Source organism: Puma concolor, chromosome B4 (assembly GCF_028749965.1).
Source record: "Puma concolor isolate L17-30 chromosome B4, mPumCon1.1.hap2, whole genome shotgun sequence".
NCBI lineage: Eukaryota > Metazoa > Chordata > Mammalia > Carnivora > Felidae > Puma > Puma concolor.
The window spans coordinates 82,942,367-82,968,710 of NC_141673.1; the positions used below are offsets into that span (position 1 = coordinate 82,942,367).

Here is a 26,344-nt window from a genome sequence, read left to right on the forward strand (position 1 = left end):
GTCTGCCTCAGATTCTGTCTCTCTCTCTCTCTCTCTCTCTCTCTCTCTCTCTCTTTCCCTCTGTCTCTTCCCCACCCCATCACTTGCACTCTTTCTCACTGTCAAAAATAAATAAATAAATAAGTAAATACATATTTAAAAAAAGAAGAAAAAACAATGCTTATCCTTTTTATCATTTTTGCTTTTTAAAAATGCCCAGGTCTTTAATTTCAAATCATTATTCATGTCATTGAGGTATGGTAAGGAGTTCCTAGCATGTGGATTTGTAACTTCCTAGCCTTATTTATTTTGTTTAATTAGACCCTTACTTATAGGAGAGAAAGGGCTCTATGGCTTTTATTTATTTTGCTCTTTCAGTTTCATCTTTAATATCTAGATACTACTTAAACAATAAGATACACATAATAGGATGTTGAAAATGCAGGAGTTGGGAATAATTATTTTTGGAATTCATAGCAGCAACAGACATCCTCTTTAAGATGTCATACTGTCTTTAACATATACTTTTTAAGTGCCTGATAAATGCATAGCATGGTAGAGAATGCTGCAGATAGGAAAGGAAGCAGAGGAGAAAATCTCTGTCCTCAAAGAATTGACCTTCTAGTTTGGAACACAGTGTACAATAAATGGCCACAGGATGGTCAGAGGCAGGATCATGTCAGTCAGGTGGAGTTGTGAGGTAAGCCAAAGGAGGCTCTTGTTTGGGGCAAACTTTTCCCTGGTTCTCCAAGAAAGTAATAGACACAGGTTGGTAGAGAAGCAGAAGGACAATCAAGGAAGCACAGACAGGGTTGTGGAATGTTCCACATCATCAGCAGACAATGTAAAAAGGGAGGCTTGGCTCAAGGAGAGGGGTTCTAAAAGGAATTATTGAGTGACAGATCCCTTTGCTTGAAGATTTTGATTGAAAGGTTTGGATTTGATGTAACTAGTAATAGGAATAACGATTCAAGTAGTTACCTTAGAGGCTGGGGATGGACACCTATTTGCAAACATTTGGTAGACACCAGTGATGTCATTAGAAAACTCAATTTCCGCCCTCAGGGAGCTCTGAGTACAGTGCAATAAGTGTATTGTAGCAATAGGAATAGTGACGTGCTGGTAGGGAAGCACTAAGGTGCCGAGGAGGTACAAGGAATGGTGAATAGGCTAGAGGAGGAGCTGCCTGATGGATGAGTAAGGCAGGTGGGCAAGGAGAGTGTGCAGGCGGCGAGGACAGCTTTTGCACAGGCAAGGAGGTGTGTGGTATTCTACAAACTAGTTTTATATGGATAATACATATGTGTATCACACACAGGATATGTGTGAGTTTGGACGTGGTGCTAGAAGGTGGGGGGGGGGCAGAAATGTAGGAAGCTGATTTTTTTCAGGCCGTATATATTCAGTTAAGGAGAATTGGTTTTATTTTATTTTATTTTTTTTTTAATTTTTTTTCAACGTTTATTTATTTTTAAGACAGAGAGAGACAGAGCATGAACGGGGGAGGGGCAGAGAGAGAGGGAGACACAGAATCGGAAGCAGGCTCCAGGCTCTGAGCCATCAGCCCAGAGCCTGACACGGGGCTCGAACTCACGGACCGCGAGATCGTGACCTGGCTGAAGCTGGACGCTTAACCGACTGCGCCACCCAGGCACCCCAGTTTTATTATAAAAGTAAAGAGCAGTGTTCTAAATAAAGTTGTGTTTAAAGATGACCACTCTAGAGTTGCATTGTCCAATGCGGTAGTCGCTAGCCACATGTTGGCTATTTAAATTAAAATAAGTACTATTAAAATTAAAAAGCCAGTTTGTCAGTTACACTAGCCACATTTCAAGGGGCTCAATAAGCACATGATATTGGGTAGCACAAATACAGAACGTTTTCCATCATCACAGGGAAAGTTCCAGTGGATAGAACTACTCTGGAGCGTTTTTAAAAAATTTTAATGTTGGGGCGCCTGGGTGGCGCAGTCGGTTAAGCGTCCGACTTCAGCCAGGTCACGATCTCGCGCTCCGTGAGTTCGAGCCCCGCGTCGGGCTCTGGGCTGATGGCTCGGAGCCTGGAGCCTGTTTCCGATTCTGTGTCTCCCTCTCTCTCTGCCCCTCCCCCGTTCATGCTCTGTCTCTCTCTGTCCCAAAAATAAATAAACGTTGAAAAAAAAAAAAAATTTAAAAAAAAAAAAAAATTTTAATGTTTATTTATTTTTGAGAGAGAGACAGAGTGCGAGGGGAGGGGAGGGCAGAGAGAGAGGGAGACAGAGGATACAAAGTGGGCTCTGGGCTGACAGCAGAGAGCCAGACACGGAGCTCAAACTTGAGAACCATGAGATCATGACCTGAGCCCAAGTGGGATGCTTAACTGACTGAGCCCCCCAGGCGCCCTACTCTGGAGCCTTTGTAAAGCAGCTGGAAGGGATTGCCTGAGAGGCAGGGAGCCCAGATAGGAGAGAAAGATCTGATACCATCAGGGTATTTTGAGGATTTGAACCAAGGGGGTGACATTGGTAATGGCAAGAAGGCGAAGGGGAGAAGACATTTTTAGGACATTGGAAGCAATGGAAAAAATGGTAATCCATGGAATGTTAGGGGTTAAGGAGTAGGATTCTGGCTTTGGAGAACTGGCGATGTTATTCACCAATTTAGGGAACATGGAAAGGGGTGCAGTGTTGATGAGGAAAATAATCCATTCACTTTTAACTATGTCTAATTGGAAGTGCTCTAAAGTATACAGGTGAAAATGCCTGATAGGGACAGTGTTCACATCTTCTGGAAGTTTGGGGACTGGTGCACCTGGAGAAGTAGATGTAGTCATCGTCAGCATGGGTGTGATCATCAGGGAGTACGAGGAGAGTGAGGAGATGTTTGAAGGCAGAACTGTGGGGAATGCCAGTTTTTAAAGGATGGACAGCAGATTGGGAGCCTGAGAAGTCAAGGAAGCAACTGGAAGGTCAGATGGGCTGAATCACAATGTCAAGCAAGGGAAGATAGGCTTTCAAGAAGGAGGGAGTGCTACCGAAAAGGTCAGGAACAAAATGTATTTACAGCATTTGGCAAGAACACAGTCATCTGTGGTTGAGAGCATTTTCGGTGGAGACCGGAATCCGGGGTGGGGGGTTTGGGGAGAGGAATGACAAGGGAGCCAGGAAGCGGAAGGAAAGGTGAACTGAGTTTTCGTATCATGGCCGTGCAGGAGAAGCAGTAATAAAGGGCAAGCAAGTCCTACTAGACAGGTTTTTAAAGGTCTATTTAAAAAAAAAATTAGATGAGAAGGGAACTGCTTTTACATTAAAGGGAAGTTCCTATTACAGGAGCAGAATTTGGCAGTGAAAAGGCTCTTTTCCCTCATCCTTTCCATTCTGAACACACATATTGATAATTTGAAATATTACTTTTTAATGTGCTTGAGGCATTTCTGGCAAATTGGATTATGTAATTCTTGAATTGCCTTTGAGTATATGGTGTTTATCTTGGCCAGTGTGGCAAAGACAGCCTAGTGTAGTGGGGGAAAAAATCCCATGTATACTGCTCACAGTCTCTCTGACTTTAAGCAAATATTTGACCTCTCTGAACATCGGTTGCCTTGTGTGTAAAAAAGATGATTGTATATATTACATGGGATTATTTTGGGATTAAAGAAGATATGGAATGTTTAGCACTTTGCACATAAAATGTATTCAATAAGTACTAAGTCCCTTTCCTTCCATTGAGAAGGAGGGGGCAAAAAATGTGGAGTAGCATTGTTTATTATTACTGTCACTACTCCTACTATTATTGATTGTAATTTTTTTCCAGAACTGGTATTTCTTTGTAAGTCAGATGACTGAAGGGCGGGAAGTTTAGGGGCTCACCACGGGATGCCTTGCACCTAGAACAGTCTGATATTTAATTTATATTTACTAAACACTAGATAACCTAAAGGATCAATCAGAGAGAGAGATTGAAGGTCTGCATCCAATCATTTCACTTTACAGAAGAAGGGACCCAGGCTCTGAGAGGCGATTTACTTTGTCCAAAGTTAAACAAAACAAAACAAAAAACAAGATAATGATGGTCTTTGGGCTCAATGCTAGACTTGCATTGCTTCATCTATACCAGTGGTTCTCACCAGTGGTGGTCCTGTCCCCCAGGGCGTATTTGGCAATGTCTGGAGACATTTTTATTGTCAGAACTGGTGAGAGGGAGCTACTGGCATCTAGTGGGTAGAGGCTGGGGATGCAGGGAAACATCTTGTAATGCCTAGGACGGCCCCCACCACAAAGAATTATCTGGCCCCAAATGCCAATAGTGCCAATGGTGAGAAGCCTTGACCTATGTTTTACCAACATTACACAGGCATTTATGGACTGCCCACTGGGTGGAAGCACTATTTTGATGTTGTGAAGAAAACAAAGGTTATTAACCGTTGGTCCTTATCATTGGGTGTTTACAGTGTAGAGGAGAATGATATGAATTCAGTCACTGGGACATCTCCTCTGCATACGCATCTGAGACAACTGATTTTGTGTAATGTTAAAATTATTGACATCCATAGATGACCATGTTAAATCTCACAGGGAGTTTAAAGGGCTGCAACCTTAAATCTAAGCACAAATGAAGAAAAAAAAAAGAAAAACCTCAAAATTTTACTTAAACATATACTTCCTAAACATGATAATTTGTTTTAACTTCCAGGGTGGCCAAGTTTTTCAGAAAAATGTCAGTAAGGCGATTGCTTGTATAGAAATGAAGGGGACACTATCCAAAGGAAATTAGACCATTTCATATGCTGAGGCTTCTGTAGTTTAATTATAGAGACAAAGCACATAAACTGCAAGCTATTTAAGAATAGCAATAGGGGTGCCTGTGTGGCTTAGTTGGTTAAGCGTCTGACTTTGGCCCAGTCATGATCTCACAGCTTGTGAGTTCGAGCCCGGCGTCAGGCCTTGTGCTGACAGCTTGGAGCCTGGAGCCTGCTTTGGATTCTGTGTCTCCCTCTCTCTCTGCCCCTCCCCAGCTCACGTTTGCATTCTGTCTCTGTCAAAAAAATAAATAAACTTAAAAAAATAAAATAAAAAAGAATAGCAATACAAATGTAGTGCTATTTTGTTTTGGATAATTCAAAATTTATTTTTGAGAAATAGCCAATGCTAGAAACTCATGGACAAAATGTGGGACAAAGTATTTAGTTGTGAATTAGATCATGAAGCCAATTGTGGCTTTGTCAGATACTGTGTTACAGTACATTTACAGTACCATATTGTTAGGTCTTCCTGTGATGTCAGTTTCCATGGGGTCAAACAAGAAATAAGGTAACATGAGGGGAAGGAAGGTGAACAGCCATGTATGTTTGCATTTGCATTTAATGCACAGCACAATTATAAGCACACTCATTGACATTTGCCCTAGATCCTTTACTTGTGTCAATAAACACCAATATCTCCTTATTGGTACAGGAGAGTTCACAACCATATCAATGGTCAATGGGGGAGAAGGTAATTTTATCATATTTTGAATGGGATGATATGAGAGCCTCAGTAAATAGTTCCTCCATAGTCAAGGGAGCAATTATAAATCAAGTATCACAATTTCTGATCTGCTGCTTCTCCATTTTCTTTCTTTGGATATTATTAAAGCAACAATGATCCTTTCCAAAATAAGATAGATTGGGTAGTGCAAATAATTTTATTTGTTAAAGATTTTGTAATTGCCCTTTCAAAGACAACTAGCTTACATGTTTGTAGATAGGCCAGACTTCCACCAGATGGCAGTAAACACTTATTTCCTGACTATACAACTGACTTTGGATTTAATTAATTAGTTAAAAACTTAGTACACTAGAACCTGTCCATCATCATAGAACCTTATGAATCTCAGGGCTATAGTTTTAAATATCCCTATGTTTAGTTTGCCATCAACTGTATCAGACACAGTTTATGAAAAGGGCCTGGTTTGTATGTTTGTGTGTGTAGGCATACATATAAATAAGGACAGTAGAAGAATATATATACGAGACCCTATACACACAAGCAAGACCCTATACACACAAGCATAACTGTTATATGTCGAAATGTAAATCATGCCTGGCACATGTTAGCATCCAATAAAGATTATTTTTCCCTTCTTTTCTTTTCTAGACTTGTCAGTCAGAATAATAGATTGTCTCTCAAATGCCAGTCATTGGAAAGAAGAAGATAGATAATTATTTAAAAATATACAAGTGATGATTTTAATGTTACATATAATAAAAGTTGATCAAAACACATTTCATCATAAAACAAGTAACCTTTTTGTTTTAAGAAAATGAACGTGTATTAGAAGTGTGTCCAGTTGGTGTTGTGTTCCATGGAAAGTTGTGGTTGTTTTTCACTTGATTGTGGTACCATCGTGGCTTTCACTGCCCACATGTTTATGATAGTTCTGTGTCTCTCTCTCTTTCTCTGCCACTTTTCTATTCTGACTTGTGTCATGCTTTGCTTGACTTCTTTCTAGCCTCTTTGGCCATTTAAATGAGAGCTCCCTTCAAAGGTTTAGTACTGGGTGTTTTTGTTCTTCATATCCTCTGTCACTCACTCCCTTGGCTTTACTGGGCCATGAATTTGATCTCAGTTGTCCCACTGCCATTGAAACTCAATAACTATATCCAAGATTGAATTGTTTCCCCATAAAACAGTGCAGTTTTCTTAGTTAAGTGTTAGAAACTTAAAGTGATGACAAACATATTTTTCTCTCTCAGTTTACACATTCAGATTCTACTGACTCTGGCTCTGTAAAATCTTCTGCGTCTGCTTTTTCCTTTCCATTTCAGCATGATTATTTCTGTCAGGGCTTTGCTGCCTCTCACTTGAACCACCGCACTTGGTTACTTTCCCTCTTCCATCCTTTGTCTCCATCTCCTACTAACCATGGCAAAGGGTTTTTAATGCAATGTTTCAGCAAACATTTCCCCAGTGATATGCAAAATCTTTCTGAAGATGTGAACCCATTAGCCTATGATTTAATGGCCCCATTGGTCTGGGCTGGCTTGGATCCCATCCCTCCTCGTTATGGAGGCAGGAGAGAAGTAACATGCTATAGTAAGTAAAGGATGTAGCTTTGGAATCGTCAGACCTCTGCTCCCAGTGACCCTGCCACTCACCAGTGGTGTGACTTTGCACAGAGGACTTCACTTAATGTGCCCCAGGGGGCTCATCTGTAAAGTGGGGGTGAAGAATCCATTCTACTATGATGATTATAAGGGGAAATGAATTCACCTTTAAAAGGATATAAAAAGTATTCCATAAGTGACATTTATCGGTCTTCTCTGAACAAGTCTTATTTTTTACCCATGTGGTGTTACCTTCCCTGCATTTCCTGTCTTCTTCACTCCTTTCCTTCTCTGCAAGTTAAATTTCTACCCATCCTTCAAGGCTTATCTCAGATGCTCCGTTCTCCATGAATAATTCTTCAATAAATTTGCCCACCATGGATCCCTCCTTCTTCTGACCTATATTATTTATAAATTATTCATTCTTATCTTATATCTCTTGTCACATTCTATTTTATATTACAGCTAGCTGTATTTATGTCTTATTTTCCCTCTTAGATTGTAAGGTCTTGTGGTCAGGGACCACATTCTTTTTGTCTTTGCTAAAATACCATATGCCACAATGTTTTGCCCATTATAGATATTCTATTAATATTTATTGAATAAACGATTGAATAGCATATTAGGTGTCTCTCTCTCCAATGCCAGATTTATAATTTATTTTTTAACATAAGGAAATATTTCCTTTAACGTCCTAAAAGATTCAGGAATCTTCACATGACCATGTCTTTTTTCTTCTTTCTATTAGAAATAATATTTTTTTGGTTCATCCTTAGTCTAATTACTATAATAATTACTGCTATTATTTCATTTAGAGAAGGAAAGCATCAGTATAACTAAAACATACATTAAAGCATATATTTATTTGGTCTTCAGTTAATACTGATAAATTTATATAGTCATAGATATATTTGGGTGGCTTCTCCTCCTTTTTCTCTTTCTTCCCCTCTGCTTCCTCCTCTTTCTCCTCATTATTATTATCCTTTAATGAATTTACTGAAGCAATAACTCCATATTAGTTATTGGAGAGACACAAAGATGAGGCAAAATCTAACTGATCTAACATTATCTTTAGTATTGTTGCCAAAGACTCGAGTTATAAAATTTAATGACATAATTAGTATGATTAGGCTTTGGTCATAGACTTTTCTCATTTTACCTATGAGGACCCTGAATTCCAAGGTGGAAAGGTTGGCTGAGTGACCTTTTCTATAAAGCTCATGGGTGTGTCTTCACAGAGCAGAGTCTGAAATTTAGTTCCCAGACTTCCCTTAGGGATTATAACTGGGTGACCCAAAGTGGATGAAAAATGTGAAGACTGAATTTCAGAAAGTCTTTGTGATACAATATAACTTATATTTCAGAGGGCATATGTGATTGTGTGTTTGACTTAGGTATGTTACTTCCTGTTCCTGTACACATTTTAGTTAGGCTACATCATGGTTCCAGTATGAATTTCCGTCACAGTGTCTGTGGTGAACTACTGCAATGCTTAGTGAATAAAAACTTGGATCACAAGATATATCCATGTTTAAACATGTTGCATATCTTTTGGAAGTAACTTAGCTATCATTTTAGTATGCACAGTTTTTTAATTTGAAAAAAAATCTGAATTCTTCAAATTGGAAACAAATTAAAAAATACAAAACAGTGATACTTGGCTAAAACAGCCGGGTAAACCCCTCCCGGGCACTATGCTGGAAGTGCCATCACTACCAAGTAAAAGTGTGTCTTTTTGTGTTTGATTAATCAGTAGACAGGGGGCCAGTTAATTCACTATCTTTTTGGCTTTCTGCCTTTCACTCTTGGATTCCAAAAGCAAGAATAATCCCATTTTGGGATTAATTCTTTTATTTGTAATTCAAGGGAATTTAAGGAGCCTGAGAAATGTGTCTCCATAGAAGAAGAAAGTTCAGCCTCAAATCTCCCCAACTGCTGGCCTAGCACTAACAGGCAACTTGTAGCTGGATTCCCATTTTCTTACCCCCTCCCTTGCCTCCTACTGTTAGTCAGTTCTAAAACCTGAGAGACTGCGGTCATGTGACTCTTGGCTGGCTTCTGCTTTCTATCCATTCCTCTCCCTTAGACCCTCTCCCCCACACTTCCTGATTTGTTTAACCACAGTTTAGTTTTATCTGATCTTAGATTTCATATAAATGGAGTCATATGAGTGGCTTCTTCTACTTACAACATTTTTAAGAATATATAATTGACATAACTTATATTAGTTTACATGTACAACACAATGATTTGGTACATGTATATATCGTGAAATGATTACCACAGTTAAGTCTAGATAACATCCATCACCATACGTAATTATAAAAAATTTTTTTCTTGGATGAGAGCTTTTAAGATCTATTCTTTTGGCAACTTTCAAATATGTAATACAGTCTTGTTAACTATAGTCGCCACGCTAGGCATTATATCCTCACGACTTACTTTCTTGTAAGTGGCGTTTGTACTTTTTGACAGCCTTCACCCATTTCACCCAGTCCCCATGTCCCACCTCTGGCAACCCACCAATCTGTTCTCTATGTATGAGCTCAGTTGGTTTTAGATTCCACATGTAAGTGAGATCTTATGGTATTTACTTTCTGTGACTTATTTCAATGTTGTCAAGGCCCATCCCTATCGTTGCAAATGACAGGATTTCATTCCTTTTTATAGCTGAACAGTATCCCATCGCATATATATTTTTGAGATCCATCCTTGTTGTTATATCTGTAGCTCATCACGTTTATTGCTAAGTAGTACTCCATTGTTTGAATATTCCACCTTATATTTATCCATTCTCCTATTATATGGTAAGTATTTTTGTCTAAACCTAATTTCTGGCCATCTTTTATGTCCCTACTGTTGTTTTATGTTTTGTCTCCCCTGCTTATTGTCCTCAAATGAATGTGTCAGGTGTTTTAGTTGATTTTCGTGGGGTATGGTAACCTCTATATACACAGTTTGTCAGCCGAGCAAAACTTTATTTTGTATTATCTTTGATTATTGCTTGTGTATTCTGTTAATCTTCTCTTTCCTTTTTCAGGACGCTGGTCATCTGTTAATTGATATGCCCTTCTCTGGTCCTCCATGGCTATTTTCTTTTTCCTAATTTTTAATTCTTTATATCTTTCCTCTGTATTGAGAGATGCCTGTTTATTTTTTTTTTATCCCTCATTTCCTATAGCATTTTTATTGCTGTCAACATGGAGTTTAATTTTATATTCACTTTTCATTTTTAGTGAATGAAATCTTTCTTAATTTCTTTTTATAATTCTTTATATTTAATATTATTATTTATGTAATTAATTCTGTGTTATATTTTAGCTTGTTGTGTAGTTTGTTGTCTTTATGTAGAGGAAATGTTTACTTATGCTTTCTTGAATATGCCAAACCATTTCCTGAAAATTTATTTTGCATTATACCATAGAAAATATTCAGAAAGGCTCTGTAAAAAGAATTTCCCCTTCTAACATGCTTTTTAATCAGTCCCATGTTGTTGTTTTTTTTCCTTCTTTCCTTATTATCCTCAGCAAGTGGACTCTGTGCAGAGCCAGATGGATTGAGTAGATGGTCTTTTTATTCTATTTTTTATTTATTTTATTTTTGCTTTAATTTTAATTTAATTTTATTTTAAGTTTATTTATTTTTGAGAGAGAGAGAGAGCATGCATGAGTGGGGAGGGGCAGAGAGAGAGAGAGAGACAGAGAGAGGATCCCAAGCAGGCTCTGTGCTGTCAGCCCGGAGCTCAATGTGGGGCTTGAACTCATGAACTGTGAGATTATGACCTGAGCTGAAACCAAGAGTCGGATGCTTAGCCAACTGGACCATTCAGGTGCCCTTTTCATTCTATTTAAAAAAATATCTTTTTAAATTTTTATTCATTTTTGAGAGACAGAGAGAGAAGGAGGTGGGGAGAGAGAGCACGAGCTGGGGAGGGGCAGAGAGAGAGGGAGACGAAGAATCTGAAGCAGGCTCCAGGCTCTGAGCTGTCGGCACAGCTGTGAGATCATGACCTGAGCCGAAGTCGGACGCTCAACCGACTGCGTCACCCAGGTGCCCCCATTCTATTTTCGAAAATTCTCAATCCTTTTTCAGTCTTCAGCTGAAGGACCGACTGAAGGACACACTGCAGTGCGGGTCTCAGGCCCAGCAGATGGCGACTCTGTGTCCCTGGTTTCTCCTGCACTTGCTTCTCTCTCCTAGTCTCTGCTATTTCTACAGTGTTAGGCAGTGTGATTCCCACATACAAAGCCACAGTTCTTTCTCTTCTCTTTCTTCAGGCAGTGCTTCTCAGAAAGCCCTCAGCTATCATCTGTTCCCTTGACTTTCTGCCCATTTGTTTTCTGAGCTTTGTTGCATCTCTATGGTCATGGAAAGACAGAGGTAGTGGGACAGTGGATGGGAGTCTGGGGAGACCAGTCTCCGCTCAGTCTAACAATGGCTCCTCAGTGGTAGACACTTCTGTGTAGGTTTTTGGTGGGCAAATACTTGGGGTCTCTGAGTGGATGGACAAACAGTGGGAACCACAGCATGTATCTTACTTGTGTTCACAAGGCTGTTAGCTTGAAGCGAGGTTGAAGAATGCCAGGAGATAAAAACTGGAGAGGTATCTGCTTCTCCTCCAGCATCGACTGTTTTGTAATTGCTGGCAATTCATGGTAGATTTGGGTTTAGGTTGTTTTTCAGTCTTCGTTTTTGATGGGATTGAGATTTTTTTGCTTTGCTTTGCTTTCTTCTTGATCTTTTTCAGCACCTTCATTGATATTTGGTACTAGGTAGAGAGGACATTCCTCAGAGCCACTAGCCAAGTGTCATTCTGAGAAACACTCTTGATCTTACATTTTAAATGGTGACTTTATTTTTTTTTTAAGTTTTTAAAATTTATTTATTTTGAGAGAGAGAGAGAGAGAGAGAGAGAGAGAGAGAGAGAACTGGGTGGGAGGCAGAGAGAGAGAGAGACAGAGACAGAGACAGAGACAGAGAATCTCAAGCAGGCTCCCTGCCACCAGCACAGAGCCCGACGCGGGTCTCAAACCCATGATCCGTGAGGTCATGACCTGGGCTGAGACCAGGAGTCGGCCACTTAAGTGACTGAGCCCCTTAAATGGAGACTTTATGTGGTTACATGTTACATACACGAACATATTCGTATTGAAGTGGTTAAAATCGAGTGAACAGCTCATTATTTAAATAAAAACACCTTACAAGTCTGTTGTTTTACAAATTATGAGCTGGTTATTTCAGTACAATGCAGACATCCTTTTGGGACTGTGTCATCCGGTGGGAGTCAGGAGGTATGGGTTCCAGCCAGTTGTTCACATCTCCAGTCAGGAGGTATGGATTCCAGCCAGCCGGAAATATGTGGATTAACACTCAGCATTTCTAAAACTCATCAACCTCACTGGAATGACCCCTAAACCCCACAATACTCATTCAATAGCCCTCATATCCAACATATATATCTGGTATATGGCTCTTCTTTTGCTTGATTTTCTTTTCTTATGTATAGAGCACGTGGAGCAGGATCTCGGATCATTGTTAAGACTTTCCTTTGGTCTAATTTGAAAAACAGAGTTGTTGGTTAGTGGGAGATTTTGTGGTGGGCAAAATGATGAACTCTTTTGAAGGCTTCCTCAGAGGGTGTGAGATCGTCAGCTCTCACTTATGCAAAGATGTCAACTGTGCTAATATAAACAAAAGCCATAAACTTGGCATTTTAGCTCATGTCTCCTGCAGCTAGAACTTGAAGGTAATGTTTTAAATTGTAATATTTAGTGATGGTTTCTTTCTTAGGCTTTTTTAATATTGAGTTTAGTTAAGGATACAATAGTGAATTGAAGATCATTGGTCTTGTTAATGTGCTGTTAATAGCAATTCAAAACTGTTTTTTTTTTTTTTTAGCTTAATCCGGATTATCGAGATGCTCAAAATGAAGGAAAAACTGTGGTGAGTGGAATTGTTTTTTCCCCAACAAATTCCAAAAATATTGTGCATATTTTACATGAACAAATTGAAAAGTTAATAGAAAATTTGAAGACTAGGGATTCTGAGAGATTCTCTGACTAGAGGCTATGAATCACAGATAATAAGTAAAAGATGATGCACTGACATTATAAATAGATGTCTGGTAATAGGTATTTAGGGAGATTTCTGGCAACTTGGAGGCCATTTATGATGGAGCACTGATGGCCATGGGCATCTGGGAGGTATGGTGGGTCTGGGTTTACTTTTCTTAAGTGCATAGAAATTAGGAAAGACAAGTTGAATTATGGTATGATGATAGTAAAAGGGCACAATGGGACAATCTTTTCTGGTTAAAAATAATTTGGGTTCTATTTACGGGGAGAAATTGAGGCATCAAACAACTATATGACTGATTTTTCTGATATTATGAAGCATGCCACTCAAAAAACATCTCAATCTTATTTAAAAGCCAATTTTCATTAAGATATTTATTATTATTCAGCCTGCTTTTTCATCACCGTTGTAAAGACGATGATGTTACGAGGACAGTAGGACTTAATTCAATAGAAAGTTCTGAAATTCAGGACAATTTGGTGTGATGCAGACAAAACCTGGTTGGTGGGCTGGATAGAAAGGTGTATCTATATAGCTATATGTATTTTCAGCAATTTAGCTAGATTTTTGGATGTAAAATAGACACAGTGTATAATTTAATTTTCTTAGGAATTTGGCAATCTCTTTTGGAATTGCTAAGAATGATTACTACAGCATTCAAAATTCCACCTTTTGACAGAATGAGTTGAAATGTTTGATTGAAATGACTACTGTCTTTGCACTGGCCCTCAGCTTTATGTTTTATGAGGATATTGATATGAGGGAGGTGAATCAAATCAGAATTTCTGGACCTGAGTCAATCCTGTTTGACTTCTTTCTCCATATGACTATCAGGTTTACAACAGAAGTGAAACTGAAGTATCAGGTCTTTGGCCCAACGAGAACTTTAATTTGTGTCAAAATGTCCTTAAACATAGAAGTAGGCTTATTAAATGGGTTGGATCATTTATTTATAATTCAATTTTCTCCCCCTGTGTGGATTCTTTTCTCCTTGGTTTTCAAAAGCTAGCCCAGGATTGTTGGGTTCTTCTTTCCCCATGATTTAGAAAACGCCATCCATAACCATGTTTAAAAGCTGAGTCTTTGGTTCTTACTATAAGCTGGTCGATGGTCTCTTGCCAATGACTGCCAGGAACACACCAGTTCTTAAATGGGGTTAATTGCACATTGCATTTACATCCAAGGGAACTGTGGGGCCTCTCAGAGGGTGCTAGAAAGAACCTATGGTAGGAATTGGGCTTGTACAAGATGACTTGGGGAGGATTTAAAGAAGTGGGGCTCACTGTGGATAAGAATGCTGGCAGGAGGAGGAAGTATCTTAATACATTTTTATCTATAGGGAGGGTAGATGAGAGCCAGGCTAACGCTGTGAGTGCTAAAGAAGAAGCACTCATTTTAGCTAGGGGAAAGGGATATCGAATCATTTTTATGGCTTGGACAACATTGACATGTTGTCAGTATTCAGATATGATTATGGAGCAGTGTTGTTTTGACGTGATCCATCCCGGGCATGGAGCGGCCTTGTCTGATGTTGGTGTTCTGTGAAATCGTTCACGTTCGCAGGAGGACACCGTGGCCTGGCTGTGAGAGTCAGGGTGCCCTTGGCAGCACTGAGCCTGCCCGATCACACCAGGCCAGCTGTCGGATGTCAGGAGTTGCCTTTCTCTTTCTCAAGGTCTTTTTTTATGAGATTCTATGTGACTTCTTCAGCCAAGGGAGTTCTGCTTCTAGCACCACTGTTAACCTGTACGGCCTTGGACATGTAAGATAGCCTTCCTGAGACTCCATTTCCCACCTGACTAATGGGATGAGGATGCTTGCCCTACATACGTCACCTCTGTGCCGTGAGGTTAAAATTCAATCAGATAAAGGGAAACTTTTTGAATAAAAGATATTTGTAGGCTAAAAATGTACGTTGTTTCGATTAAAAGGGCAGTGCATCAAACTTCGAATTGTGCAGTTGAATTACATCTCTTTCAGCTTATCTCCTTTCAGCTACATGCTGTTTGGTGATGCTTCTGATGCTTCGGGGCGGGGCTGAGTGGGAGAGAGAGAGTATGAGTGATAGGGTATGAAAGCAGCACAGAAAATATAGGTAATGAATCCATGGTGAAGTTTGCTGTTTGCACCCATCAAGCTTTTAGTTAGACTTCGTAGATTTGTTTCCTTCTATATTCTGAGATACAAGTTCTTCATTCACCTCTGAAGGTGAGAAAGAGTACTTTTCTGTGAAGCAGTTGCTACCAGCAGCACTTTAATTGCATCTGACACAGGTGGGTCTGCTTTGCTGTGGAAGTTTACGACTGGATCTCGTCTGCCATCTCAGAGAGATGTCCAACTGGAGACATTTGATTTCATCTTTCTTCTATCCTTCATCCCTAGCTTGAAAGTAAATAAAACTGAAGATATGGAACACTAAAGCTAACAATATGGCTTCTCATGTTATAGACCATTTGCCACCTAGCAATAATTATGTTTCTGTCTAGAAAAGAAAACAAAGGAGCAGTTAGAGCTTAGCCTGTGAAAAACGAAATCAATTTCCCCAAACAGAATGCTATCTCACCCCAGATCTGGGTTCCAGTAATGCTGAGTTCACTGTGACCATGCTAATTATTTTCTTTCCAAATTTTCCCTTATGTTATCTATTTAATATCCAGTTAATATTTTTTCCTGTAATTTAGAAACCTTTATCAAAATGTTGCCTTCCATTTTTGAAGTTTCAAAGGTTAATGCATGGTGCCACTGAAATGCGGCGGTGTGTGTCAGAGCTCCCATTAAGACCCAAATTGCTGTATTTATTCTACAAAGGAGCCTATTATTTCCAATCTTACAAATGTACAGCATCCACAGGGACCCTGTAAACATTGGAACTGTGTCAAGCCCAGCTGGGAACCTGACAGTCATTAGTTCCTTCTTGAAAGGCTGCATCTTTTCAAATGGCTCTTTGAAGGGGATTTTTTTTTTTTTTTTTTTTTTGGAATAACACCACCCATTTTCACATTACCGTATTGATGTGGAATGTGATCTGATTTTTCAAGGGAGTGTCTTTTGTCGATGCTGGGGTCTCTCAATTTCAGCAATATTGATATATTGGCCCAGAAAATTATTTGTTGTGGGGGGGCTGTCCTTTACATTGTAAGATGTTTAGCAGATCTGTGGACTCTGTGTATTAGATACCAGTAGTGGTCTCCCCTGCCCCCAGTTGGGGCAACTAAAGATGCTCCTGGAAATTGCCAAATGACCCCTGCTGCGGTCCAAACTCTCTGCCTGTTGAGAACCACGTCTTTGTGCACAGACACACATAAATAGCAATGTTCTAGGAACCATGATGCTTAGCTGAAATGTATTTGAAAATTCTGTCTCATAGACTTTTTTTGGTGGTGGGGGACCAGATTATGAACAAAGCCCCCCACTTTTCCATGAGTTTTTACTCTATATTCATCAATGGTAAGGTGATAAAGAAAAGAAAGGAAAAAGAGTCCTCATAGGAAATAGTTTAAGAGTAACAGATTTTTAAGGAACCATGCAAGAGAAGTGTCTGCAGCTTTAAATGGCAGGGTTGTGTCTGTTACATAAAGTCAGCAGTGAGAGCCCTGGAGAGTCTGACCAAGAACACAGATGCCTGCACATCATTATGCTTCCTCGGCCGTGGCCGCACACAGGTCTGCATCAGCCCTGAAAATGCATACGTTATTTCTTACAGAATGTCTCTGGCTCCTAACAACAGATTGCAACGTGATGTCTCTGCTAAAAATTCGATGACTCACAAATGAGTCAACAGAGAAGGTGTTCCAGGAGGCTAACTGCTGTGTCTCCACTGGCAGCCCCAGGACCGGAGGGAGAAGCCGGGTGAACCATTAGTTTACTCGACTGGCTTCTCCTAAGGGGATTTTCTACTTGTAGAACCGAGATTCTGTGTGCCTTTTCTTCCAAGTAAAACTGCTAGTTTTGTAAGAGCCCAGCAGACTAGGTTGACATCCCGAGGCTCTGCATTACCTGAATTGAGAATATTTTGGATACCTAGCTGATATTAAATCTAACACCTGTCTAAGCTCTGTTGTACCTTACATGTATTTTCGTGACACAAGAGGGAGGGCATTGTGCTTCTGTAATTCTGTATAGGGAACTAGTGTTTTTGTGCCTTTTTTCTTACTTAAAAAAGAGGTGGGTTTATAAACAAAAGCTATAGGCACACAATTTTGAACAGAACTGCCTTCATATTGTAGAGATATAATATTGATTTTTATAGATCTTATTGATCTATAGATCTCATCTTTCAGTCTTATAGATTGAAACCTGATCCATACATTTAAAAGATTGCATACTTATAACTCATTATTCATGTATTATTTTCTACAGATTTTGAGGGGCTGCCTTGAACTGTTTATGAAGGAGAATTTGTTAAGCAAATTATCAGAGTGCAAGAGATAAAAAGCAGAATGTATGGCATTGCTTTAAAAACTGCTATGGATGTTAGAAGTTCTTTTCACACATAAACAATTGTTATGCTACTTATAAATGGAGTTTATCTATGTTATGCTATGTTTATCTGTTATGCTACTTATAAATATATATAAGTAATATATATAAATAAAAATAAATAAATATAAATAAATATAAATATAAAAATAATACTATGTTATGCTACTTATAAATATGCTGCTTATAAATATCTATGTTATCGGTGGAGTTTATCTATGTCATGCTACTTATAAATGGAGTTTATCTCCCCCCCGCCCCAGGAACCTATACCTTTAGGGGTATAGTTGTACATTCCACTTATACCTTGTAATTAAAACTAAACCACAGGTCTTAAATAGTATGAATAATACAGAGTGACCTCTTTTAATTAGCCCTAATCAAAGTTTTTCTATGTCTGGCAAAAATTTTATTGTTCATTATAAGAGTGTCAAAATAGAGAAGTCCCTGACTACTCTTGTTTGGAGCCCCCAGAGAGGTATACTAAAGGGGGTGTGGTAGGAGGGCAATCTAGGAACCTGGATCGGCTTTCTTTTTGTAAGTCTTGAAAATTAGTTTTATGAACATTCCAAAAGGAGAGTGTATGCACTAGGATTTGACTTATATTAAATGAACTCACAAGTGACTGATGTATAAACCTCCATGCCACCTTCCAGTTGCTAAGTAAATAAATATAAATCCTTTGGTTAGTTAGTGTATTTTCTTTGAAGGGAAAATCCATAGCAAAAGCTAAGTTATAATTGGAAGATTGGTGTGCAAGAGGCTCAGAAAATTAGATGACAAATATTCTTTTTAGGGATATGGTATTCCACCAAAAAGACAGGAATATTCATTTTTTGCATCTCTGCTGGCAGTGATGAGAGAAACTGTTCAATTTTGTTCATTGAATCTCTGCTTATTTAGGTTACATGATCATCTTGTAGTAATGAAGACTTTCTTCAAACATGGCTCAATATGATTGATTAAATTTTATTTTCCTTAATTAAAGTCATATTTTAATTGTGTCTTTCTAATAAAACACTGAAACCACTCGTTGCACTTGTTCTCAAATCCCTTTGCTTCCACATTGAAAGAATCCTTTGGATTATTTCTACAAATGACTGATCTTGTCCGTTGTTTCCGTGTTCCTACGTTATGAGGCAGTCTTCTCTCACATGTATTAATTAACATTCATTGTGTTGGTGGTTTTCTCTTTTGGCTGTAATAGCATTATAGAGTATAGAAAAAAGCTCTTTTGTGATATTTCTTTGTGATTGTAATGCTCCTGGTCTGTTTCTCCCCAAGTTTGCATCTTATGAGGACATAATTAAAACAAACTTCCTTTTCTTTCCTTTAGAGTTATCACTTCTTGTGTCACCATTCCAGGGAAAACTGCTTCTTTGCCACCCATGTCTCAGTATAACACCTGGGTTTTCCTGTTGAGCTACATGACAGTCATCAGAGAAACAGCCTACTTCTGACTTCCTGCTTCCTTCCCTCCCTCCCTCCCTTCCCCCCTTCTTCCCCCTCTCCCTCTTTTTCCCTTCTCTTCCTTGTTCCTTTCCCCTCCCTCCCTCCTTCTCTTTCACAACTTTGTCGATATGTAATTCACATACCATAAAGCTCTCCTATTTACAAAATGTAAATCAGTGTTTTTTTAATACATTCACAGAGCTCCAAAACTATAGCCAGTATCTAATTCTATAACATTTTTATTATCTACCAAAGAAATCCTATATCCATTATCAGTTGCTCCCCATCCTCCCCTCCCTAGACCCTGGTAGCCATGAATGTACTCTCTCTATGGATTTGCCTAAACTGGACATTTCATATACGGGCTCATACAATATATGACTTTTTGTGTCTGGCTTCTTTCACTTAGCATAATGTTTTCAAGGTTCATGTATGTTGTAGCATGTATCTGTACTTCATTCCTTTTTATGACCAAATAATATTCCATTGTGTGCATATGCCACATTTTGTTCATCCTTTCATTATTTGATGGGCATTTGGATTGTTTCCATATCTTGACTTTTATAAATTCTGCCGTGACCATTCATGGACAGGTTTTGGTGTGGAAATGTATTTTCATTTTTCTTGGATAGCTACCTACAGTTAGAATTGTTGGTCATACATTTAACATTTTGATGAGCTGCCACACTCTTCTTAAATGGCCACACCATTTTATGTTCCCTCAGCAATATACGTACTGTTACAATTTCTCCACAGTCTCACTAACACTTGCTATTGTCTGTCTCTTTGATTATAGCTATCCTAGTGCATTTTACTAATTAGTAATGATGTTGAGCATCTTTGCATGTGCTTATTGGCCATTTCAATATCTTCTATGGAGAAATGTCTATTCAAAACTTTTGCTCAATTTTAAAAAAAATTTTATTTAATTTATTTTTAAAATTTACATCCAAATTAGTTAGCATATAGTGCAATAATGATTTCAGGAGTAGATTCCTTAATGCCCCTTACCCATTTAGCCCATCCCCCTTCCCACAATCCCTCCAGCAACCCTCTGTTTGTTCTCCATATTTAAGAGTCTCTTATGTTTTTGTCCCCCTCCCTATTTTTATATTGTTTTTGCTTCCCTTCCCTTATATTCATCTGTTTTGTCTCTTAAAGTCCTCATATGAGTGAAGTCATATGATATTTTTGTCTTTCTCTGACTGATTAATTTCGCTTAGCATAATACCCTCTAGTTCCATCCACATAGTTGCAAATGGCAAGATTTCATTCTTTTTTATTGCTGAGTAATACTCCATTGAATATATAGCACATCTTCTTTATTCATTCATCCATCGATGGACATTTGGACTCTTTCCATACTTTGGCTATTGTTGATAGTGCTGCTATAAACATTGGGGTGAGTGTGTCCCTTCAAAGCAGCACACCTGTATCCCTTGGATAAATACCTAGTAGTGCAATTGCTGGGTTGTAGGATAGTTCTATTTTTAATTTTTTGAGGAGCCTCCGTTCTTTTCCAGAGTGGCTGCACCAGTTTGCATTCCCACCAACAATGCAAAAGAGATCGTCTTTCTCCACATCCTCGCCAACATCTGTTGTTGCCTGAGTTGTTAATTTTAGCTATTCTGACTGGTGTGAGGTGGTATCTCATTGCGGTTTTGATTTGTATTTCCCTGATGATGGGTGATGTTGAGCATTTTTTCATGTGTTGGTTGGCCATCTGGATGTCTTCTTTGGAGAAGTGTCTATTCATGTCTTTTGCCCATTTCTTCACTGGATTATTTGTTTTTCAGGTGTTGAGTTTGGTAGGTTCTTTATAGATTTTTGATACTAACCCTTTATCTGATATGTCATTTGCACATACCTTCTCCAATTCTGTTGGTTGCCTTTTAGTTTTGCTGATTATTTTCTTCCCTGTAGACTTTTGCTCCATTTTTAATTGGGTTGTCTTTTTTTAAATTAACGTTTATTTGTTTATTTTGAGAGAGAGAGAGCGAGCGAGCGAGTGCTGGGAGGGGCAGAGAGAGAGGGAGGGAGAATCCCAAGCAGACTCTGTGCTGTCAATACAGAGCCCTACATGGAGCTCGAACCCACAGACTGTGAGATCATGACCTGAGCTGAAATCAAGAGTTGGGCTCTTAACCAGGCACCCCTAATTAGGTTGTCTTGAGTTGTAACTGTTCTTTATGTTCTTTATATATTCTAGGTATAATCCCCTTATCAGCTATATGACTTACAAATATTTTCTCTCATCCTGCTTTTTTCTTTTTTAAGCAGACACTATTTTTAAGAGCAGTTTTAGGTTCATGGCAAAATTCAGTGGAAAGTACACGTTCCCATATGCTCTCTGCCACCACATAATCACAGCCTCCCCCACTATCAACACTTGGCACCTGAGTGGTACATTTGTTACACTGCTCAACATACTTTAATGTATTATTATCACCCTGAGTCCATAGTTTACATTGGGTTCACTCTTGGCCTTGTACATTCTATGAGTTTTGATAAAAGGAGCCACCATTTGACATGTATTCACTACACATACATGTATCCACATTTATCAGACAGGATAGTTTCACTGCCCTAAAACTCCTCTGTGCTCTGCCTTTTCATTCCTTTCTCCCCCCTACTGTCTGGCAGCTATTGGTCTTTTTATTGTTTCCATAGTTTTGCCTTTTTTGGAATGTCATGCAGTTGGAATCATACAGTAGGTAGCCTTTTCAGTTTGGCTTCTTTGCTTGGCAATACACATTTAAGGCTGCGTCATGTCTTTGTGGCTTGATAGCTCATTTCTTTTTAGCACTGAATAATATCCCACTGTCTGGATGTCCCATAGTTTGTTTATCCATTTGCCTACTTATAATGTACAGTAAGTTTTAAGTATGCTTTTTTTCTGATTAATAAACATAGTTTGTGCTTACTGAGTAGAAGCAACTATTATGGGGGGTCAAACTATCTGGGGAGAGTTTGCCAGACCCCTGCCTTCGTTCAACTCTGAATTGTGGTCTCTGTGGAAGACATATAAGTCAAAGATGACAGGAGCTACCAGGTGCTTCTGGGCTATGTGGGATTTAACAGCTCACAGCCCTGCTCCTGCTGAGGAACCCTGGTGATTCCTCTGCCCGTTCACATTCAGTGGTGCTACCGATTTGCACACCATTTACAGAAGACATCAGAATGAAACCACAAGGGAAATAATATTCACAATCTTGGGATGGAACTTCGAGTGAATGTTTTGGAATGATCAGCTGTAATATCTCATTGTCATAGTGGCCATTAAATAACCGCGTGTCAGGGGCGCCTGGGTGGCGCAGTCGGTTAAGCGTCCGACTTCAGCCAGGTCGCGATCTCGCTGTCCGTGAGTTCGAGCCCCGCATCGGGCTCTGGGCTGATGGCTCAGAGCCTGGAGCCTGTTTCCGATTCTGTGTCTCCCTCTCTCTCTGCCCCTCGCCCGTTCATGCTCTGTCTCTCTCTGTCCCAAAAATAAATAAACGTTGATAAATAACCGCGTGTCATTGGGCACGGCCTGCTTTCATTTGCCTTTGGAACACCACTTCTCTTGTCCACTTTTGTTCAACTTCCTGTGACAGTACAGTGATACTCTTTCTCTTCTCTCATTTTTGAATTTTGTTTCTTTTGATAAATATGTATACTTATAGGATGTGTGTAATTACCAAGCTTCTATTACATTTGCTCTATCACATTTTGGTTTCTTGTGCCTCATCATAGTCTTCCACAGGGATTGAGACTTGGTTTAAGTAGAAATATGTAATTACCATTCTTGTGTGGCCACTTGCTTAAGAGAGGGTGTACTAGAAATGTTGACTGAGTTTCACATCATTGTGAAGACTTCTTTTGTGAAGATCCCACTTTATTTCACTTGATATGCCACAATAGTATGTTTGCAGATTTAATGAAACAAGTTGATGAACTGAATGGGAATATTGCTGTTGATTCCTTTTCTCTTCAGGATAATGTCCCAGTTATGTTTTGGAAATTAGTCAGGAACTTTGAAACACTACCATGTTGACTCTTTAGTTTTTGAAATCTGGATGATTCAACATACTATGTCTTGTCTGTTCATCTTAAATGTGGAATGGTTAAAACTGCTCTGTAACTAGGTTTAAGACAAGGTAAGGGAGCACAACTCTTATGACTGTTAGTGCGTTGGTTATTTGCCCAGATCAGGCCTTCCCTCCCTGAATGTGTGACTTATCACTTGGTAATAATTACCTCTAAGATTTTGAGGCTTCACCTACCCTTTTTGGATGATGTAAAACAGACATCTCTATAATCCAATGAAAAGATGCTGTTCACATTTAAATCCCACCTTCTGATTCATTGAAGAGTTTAGGAAGAAACCTGACAAAAGTAGGTAACTTTGTGCCTCTTCAACAGAGAGATGGAGATCTTCCAACTTCAAAGAAGAAACGCCAGGCAGGGGAAAAGATCATGTACACTTTAGTCTCAGTACCCCATGGAAATGATATTGCATCCCTCTTTGAACTGGATGCCACAACTCTTCAGAGAGCTGACTGCCTGGTCCCAAGGTAAAAACAATTATATGTATACGGCTAAATAAAAACATTTCTTTGAGTGATTGTAGTGGGAGGTAAGGAATGAAAATACAACGTTAATGGAACTTTTGTGATATCAGTGGAGTAAGCATAAGTGAACTAGTGTGTAAAAATCATGCTTCTCTTGTGAGAAGATTAACATAGTTTGTTTTATTCTCATAAATAATTAAAATGTGCAGGACCAAAGAAACTGTGAAAAATTCATGACGATTATTTATTCTTATTACTGGTATGGCCTTTGCTTTCTAACATGAAAAATAAGCTAGGGGAATTTCTATTAATACTTATATCATTTATTTCTATTATGTCAAATTTCAGATTTCATTCATTCATTCATTCATTCATCCATGTGTTCATTTCTTTAGTCATTCAGTCAACAAACCTTTACTGAACTTAACAGACATTGCCCTTGACACTGGGAAGTGAACAGTGAACAAACTGGTTCTATACTTAATTTCAAATGAGGAATAGAGACAATAGAAAAATAAACATAAAATACCAGAGCAGGTAATAAAACTGCTTTGAAAAAAAACTGCAGAGTTGTATTAGGTATTAGTGTTCAGAAATGGCCTCTCTAATTTAGGACATTTGGGACCTAAGTGAGAGAGGGATGGGGAAGTGGAATTGGTAATGAGGTAGCCAGAACATAAGGTAAGAGAATGTCTTACCTTCTTTTTTTTTTTAAGTATTTTTTTTAAATGTTTATTCATATTTTGAGAGAGAGAGAGAGAGAGAGAGAGAGAGAGAGAGAGAGAGAGAGAGAACACAAGCAAGGGAGGAGCAGAGAGGGAGGGAGACACAGATATCAAAGCAGGCTCCAGGCTCTGAGCTGTCAGCACAGAGCCAGATGCGGGGCTTGAACCCACAGACTGTGAGATCATGACCTGAGTTGAAGTAGGACACTTAACCAATTCAGCTACCCAGGAGCCCCTGTGCTATTTTACAGTTTTGAAAATCAGTCTCTATTGCACCTGCCTTTATGAATGAACAAAGTCATGATGCTGATTGAGCCTCTCTCTTTCCTGCAGCCCCTTGGCATTTTATTTGGGTTTTATTGGTCTTAATGCTTTTGCTTCCTGTTGTAGGATTTATTTATGTCTTATATTTCCTACTTAACTCTCAGCAGCTTGGAGGCAGAGAACTTATCACAATGCTTTTGTTTTAGCAGGTATTTTATACATATTTGTTAAAGAAATGATAATAATAAAAGGTCACTAAGATGATAATGTTTGAGTTGGATCAAGTTCTAGCTGTCCTTTCTCAGTATTCCCTCACAGTTCATACACAGTTGGTTCTGTTTTTTTTTTTCCCGGTACACTGAAATAGCAAATACCGAGCCATTGCTCCTAGAAGACATGAAGGATTAGGTTCCTATGAGCCTCTGGTCACAATATTTTCATCAGTCAATAACACGTAATCTTGTGCTGTGTGTATTTTTGTTTAAAGACACCTTATTTTTTTTTTATCTATTGTTGAATCATTAACGTTAAACTAACAGTCATCAACACCGTATCATGCCTGAATGAAGCTTATCTAACATAAGTATTTTCTCCATAAGGCACATCACAGTCTTGTCCTTAGGAACACTGGACAGCACTGCAGCACTATGCCTCAGGCTGTTTTAAACAGCAGACTCATCAACAAAAAGCACAGAAATCTGGAAAAACATGGCACTGGATAGATCATGAAAAGGATGCTTATTTATAGTCGGAGCAGAAAGGAGATGGCAGTGTTGCCTTGTTCAGCCTCACTGGAAATGTGCACAGTGGGGACTCAAATTTTTTGCCATTCTGTTCATGTCCAAGAATGATTGCAAAAGTGCCCTGACTATTGTTTTTGGGGTTACAAATACATTTTAGGGAATAGGTGTATTCACAAGTGCAGAATCCATAAATAATGAAGATTGGCTGTATATACTTTTTTTTTCTTCCTAAGGCCACTACTGTATTTTTTTTAATTATTATTTTAAAATGTAATTTATAGTCAAATTGGTTTCCATACAACAAACACCCAGTGCTAATCCCAAGTGCCCTCCTCCATGCCCATCACCCACTTTTCCCTCTCCCCCAACCCCCATCAACCCTCAGTTTGTTCTCAGTCCTTAAGAATCTCTTATGGTTTGCCTCCCTCCCTCTCTAACTTTTTTTTCCTTTCCTTCCCCTCCCCCATGATCTTCTGTTAAGTTTCCCAAGATCCACATATGAGTGAAAACATATGGTATCTGTCTTTCTCTGTATGATTTATTTCACTTAGCATAATACCCTCCGGTTCCATCCACGTTGCTACAAGTGGCCAGATTTCATTCTTTCTCATTGCCAAGTAGTATTCCATTGTATATATAAACCACAACTTTTTTTTTTTTTTACTTTTTTCATATTTATTTTCAAAAGTAAACATGTTGTTAGAGATGAGATGGAAGAGGCATGGGGATACAGAAGGGTACTAACATGCTGGTGTTTTCCCTTTTGCAAGCTAACAACTGACCCACCCTAACAGAAAAGATGAAGGTTAAAAGAAGAAATCTACTTGTCAACTTTGACCAAGTTCTACATGAACAGTTGCCCCCAAAATCATAATGAGAGTCTCTCACTGAAAGAATACTTTTGCACACAAATGATTACACTACAGAAACTACGATCAGATAGCTGTGTTAACTGACATGGCCACTCAGTCAGTGGTTCTCAAATCAGCATTGCCTGGAGAGGCAGCTAAAATAT

The 26,344-nt window shown here is 38.9% G+C and overlaps 1 protein-coding gene across 7 annotated transcripts in view; it reads left to right on the forward strand.

The window, feature by feature from the left end:
- The window catches only part of ITPR2 (inositol 1,4,5-trisphosphate receptor type 2), a 515,364-nt gene that overhangs the window by 118,357 nt on the left and 370,663 nt on the right, over window positions 1-26,344 (forward strand). For all 7 annotated transcript variants that reach the window (XR_015253713.1, XM_086713794.1, XM_025930361.2 and 4 more), the window contains 2 exons: window positions 12,940-12,984; window positions 23,449-23,600. Coding sequence is in view for 6 of the 7 variants with exons in the window: in XM_086713794.1 (XP_086569920.1) it covers window positions 12,940-12,984; window positions 23,449-23,600 (197 nt within the window). In the remaining variant the exon portion in view is untranslated. The remainder of the gene's footprint in view (window positions 1-12,939; window positions 12,985-23,448; window positions 23,601-26,344) is intronic.